Source organism: Bombus vancouverensis, chromosome 9 (genome assembly GCF_051014615.1).
Source record: "Bombus vancouverensis nearcticus chromosome 9, iyBomVanc1_principal, whole genome shotgun sequence".
In the NCBI taxonomy this organism is placed as follows: Eukaryota; Metazoa; Arthropoda; class Insecta; order Hymenoptera; family Apidae; genus Bombus; species Bombus vancouverensis.
In genome coordinates this window covers 6,152,695-6,156,135 of record NC_134919.1, presented here as the reverse complement: position 1 = coordinate 6,156,135, position 3,441 = coordinate 6,152,695, and the positions used below count along the sequence as shown (strand labels likewise).

General features: G+C 27.2%; 1 protein-coding gene across 1 annotated transcript; it reads right to left on the bottom strand.

Annotated features, from left to right (window-relative positions):
- Positions 1 to 257: 257 nt before the first annotated feature.
- Positions 258 to 3,180, bottom strand: LOC117163415 (putative peptidyl-prolyl cis-trans isomerase dodo). Its single transcript, XM_033345665.2, has 3 exons — positions 2,969 to 3,180; positions 2,209 to 2,421; positions 258 to 2,112 (listed from the first exon to the last, which is right to left on the bottom strand). Exons 1-3 carry the CDS (start codon positions 3,021 to 3,023, stop codon positions 1,892 to 1,894), a joined length of 489 nt encoding a protein of 162 aa, XP_033201556.1. The 5' UTR covers positions 3,024 to 3,180; the 3' UTR covers positions 258 to 1,891.
- Between the last annotated feature and the right edge of the window lie 261 nt (positions 3,181 to 3,441).

The following is a 3,441-nucleotide window of genomic DNA, read 5'->3' as shown; positions in this document are numbered from 1 at the left end:
CATGTGGGGTTCCCAACTGAGAGGGAAGTGATTGAATAACGGATTTCCTTTGGTTGTAGGACGGTATATACAAATAATAGATAACGTAATACGTTCACAGCGTGTACATTAACAATTCGGCATTGAATAATTAAACCGAAACTATCAAGATGATGCAGTAACCTTATGATCACAGTCATTTTTTTCATTCATATTAAGAAAAAGCTATAATTTCGATTATTCGGTCATTTCAGGACACAAATAAACAAACTGCATCGTAATGTTTGTTATATATATTTCATTGTTTCTCGTAGTTCTTTTTGAATACATTTTTTTAATAGAATAATGCATTTATCATCACTACTATTGAGAAAATAGCAGTTTATTCATAAGTAACAATTTTATTAAAAACAAAGTGCACAAACGCTCATGTAATAATTATATGTACTAAAAAAGCAATTAGTATCCGTATATGCCTAATTAATTTTAATTTAAACATGCTGTTTCATTGATTTAGATAAATGCATTGTATTGTGTATTTGCATTAATTTTACTTCATAATACATCTTTGAGGAACAAAGTCACACATACATATTGTACATACGTATAGATTAAATTAAATGCATTGTAAGCTAAACAATAAGAAATAATTGTAACAATTATAACACATATAACTTAACATAATAAGTAGAATGTATTCCACAAATATTCACAGTTTTTAGAAATACAGCAAATTCTCAGTATGGATGATAGACTAGAAAACTTGAGAATGTTATAATCTCTGAACAAATTTCTTTTATATCACGTCTGAATTAAGAACTTTTTTTCGCAAAACTACTAAAATAAAATAAAAACTGTATGTAACTTATGTTTGTTAAAATTTACCATTAATTGATTTTAGATGATCCTATTTTTAATGACACGTTTACAACATCTAACAAAATTTAGGAACATACATATTTCTATATTGTTTAGTGTTTAAAGAAAATTGTTTATAATGAGAACTGAAATAAACATAAATAAAAATGCTTGAACTAAATTGTATATAAATGTCTTCTGAGTAATAAAAAGTAGTATATCTATTTAGAAAATAAGCTGCAATAATACTAAAATTATGATATGAATAACTGTCCGTGTTTGAGCAAAAACTTCGTAATTATACATATTTGTATTTTATTTTATTAATGTTAAATTCATCTTATTTGCAGATTAAAACATTTCATTTGAAATTTATTTAGCAATTTAATTTAAGATTAATAAAACATTTTTCACTGTAATACAAGAGAATGTAACAAACCTCGTTTTTCATGGTTCTTATTTGTGTTGTTCACAGATATTCATATTAAGACTTATAGTAATTGATGCACTGGATCAATGTAATGAAAAATGCTTTTTACATTAGAATAAACTAGAAAAGGAAAAGAATCGAAATTTAAATATTTGTTTCTTTTTTTAGAAAATACTTTATATTTTACATGAAATAAAAACCAATAAAAACGTTTGTTAATCTAATCATTGCTTATCTTTTTACCTTTAAGGAATGTAAGGTTAGCAAATTAGATTAAATGTTACTGTTAAAGGTATACATAAAGTTTATCTATTTTATCGTGTGTTATTCATAAAAAATTTTGTTGTTTTCACTGTATGCACACATTATTGAATAAAAATTTTATAATATACTACTTGGGCTAAAATTTCTGGAAGACATAAATATATAATTGGACATTGGATTATGAGAAGAAAATATAATTTACATTTTGTCCTTAGATAAACAATTGTTCATCATGAAAGCAAACATATTTAATTCTGAATACAATTATGAAAATTTCCTACCTTGTGGGCATATTTTATCGGCAAAACTGAGGAAAATTTTATTTAAAGAACTTAATACTTTATTGGAGGTTAGTATATTTTATGCTGTTCGCTGAATGATATGAATACCACTATCTGTGTGAACTGGTGAAGACAATTCACCAACTTTGAGAGCAAATGCTGCTTGTTCAAAAGGCTTTTGCATTGCACCTCGACTAAATGGTCCCAAGTCTCCACCTCGCTTGGCTGAACTACAATCACTATACTTTGAAGCAAGTTCAGCAAATGTTGCTTTTCCAGACACTATTTGTTCTCTGTAAGCTAGGTTTGTAAATAAAATTATAAAAACATATAATAAAGATCACCACTACATTGCTACAGTAAAACAGAACAAAGTAAAAGTTATTGATATCCTACATTTAATAAGTTCAAGAGCTTCTTCCTTTGATCTTGTGATATTTTCTTCTCGCCAGGAAGATGGTCTTCTAGAACCTGAATGTTTTACTAACAAATGAGAACACTGAACTTCTTCTGGACCATCTCCTTTATTATTTCCAGATGGATCAGCTGGTTTATCTGGCCTATCCCATTGACTTTCTTTAGTATAAACATTTAAATAATAATGTTGTCCTATAAAAAAATATATTGATTAATAGTACATCATGGATGTTTTAAGTCAGGGAATATATATCATGGTCTATATTATATTAAATATACTGCTTTATATTATTATACAAAATACTTTACAAAATATCTTAAAGTATAATAAATATTATTATACAAATTATCATGTTGATAACAAATAAAAGCTATCAAATTATTAATATCTTTTTAAATTGACAAGTTATTTAACATTTTTGACGTAATAAAACTATATACTTTTCAAAACATTTAATGCCATGTTAGTTTCGTGAATGATTGTAATATTATCACAATAAAAGAAAGAACGTATACATTCGTTAAATTTTCGTAATTTGTTAACAACTATGCTTGTAATAACAAAATTTTAGCAAGTGTAATATAAGTTTCCCGGAAAAATGCCGGCCGTATGTTCCATATTATAGCCGATACAATGAAATACCGTAACTAATACAAAAAATATGATAATGAAGTAAATAATTAATTTTTGTTAAGTATTTTTTAGATAATTTCTTGAATACTCAATAAATTAACGTACCAGTAGATCTGCTTAAACGTTTTTCCCAACCCGCTGGTAATTCTTCGTCCGCCATTGTTTCCAATATTTTTCTACTCTTGTCTCACGTCAAACACAGCAAACACGTTTTCACTATATCTAGTTACATATCAGCATGTACACCAGTTTAAGCAACTTTATCAATAAAATAACTATCTTTCCCTAAAGAATTTAGAAAACATATACTATACCACGATCATATTAACAGAGACTTAAGACTAATCGATATTCATATATCGAAAGCATAGAAGAAACCGTTCGAAAATTGAGTCGTGAGAAATCAACATGGGAAACAAGAAGGTTCTTATTCTGCGCATGCGTGACATGCTATGAATGTCTCAGATAAAGACAGAAACACTCTACTTATCTATATCTGTCTCGCAAGAACAAAAACTTTATTGTCTTCCATGTTGATTTTTCACAGTTCAATTTTCGAAATGTTTTCCCTAGCAAGT

Excerpts from the sequence above, each read along its gene's own strand:
- LOC117163415 (XM_033345665.2), bottom strand. The coding sequence starts at position 3,023 with ATGGCGGACGAAGAATTACCAGCGGGTTGGGAAAAACGTTTAAGCAGA. Across the intron at positions 2,422-2,968 it reads ACGTTTAAGCAGATCTACTG|GACAACATTATTATTTAAAT; the intron begins GTACGTTAATTT and ends ATTTTTTTATAG. Across the intron at positions 2,113-2,208 it reads AGCTCTTGAACTTATTAAAT|CTTACAGAGAACAAATAGTG; the intron begins GTAGGATATCAA and ends TTACAAACCTAG.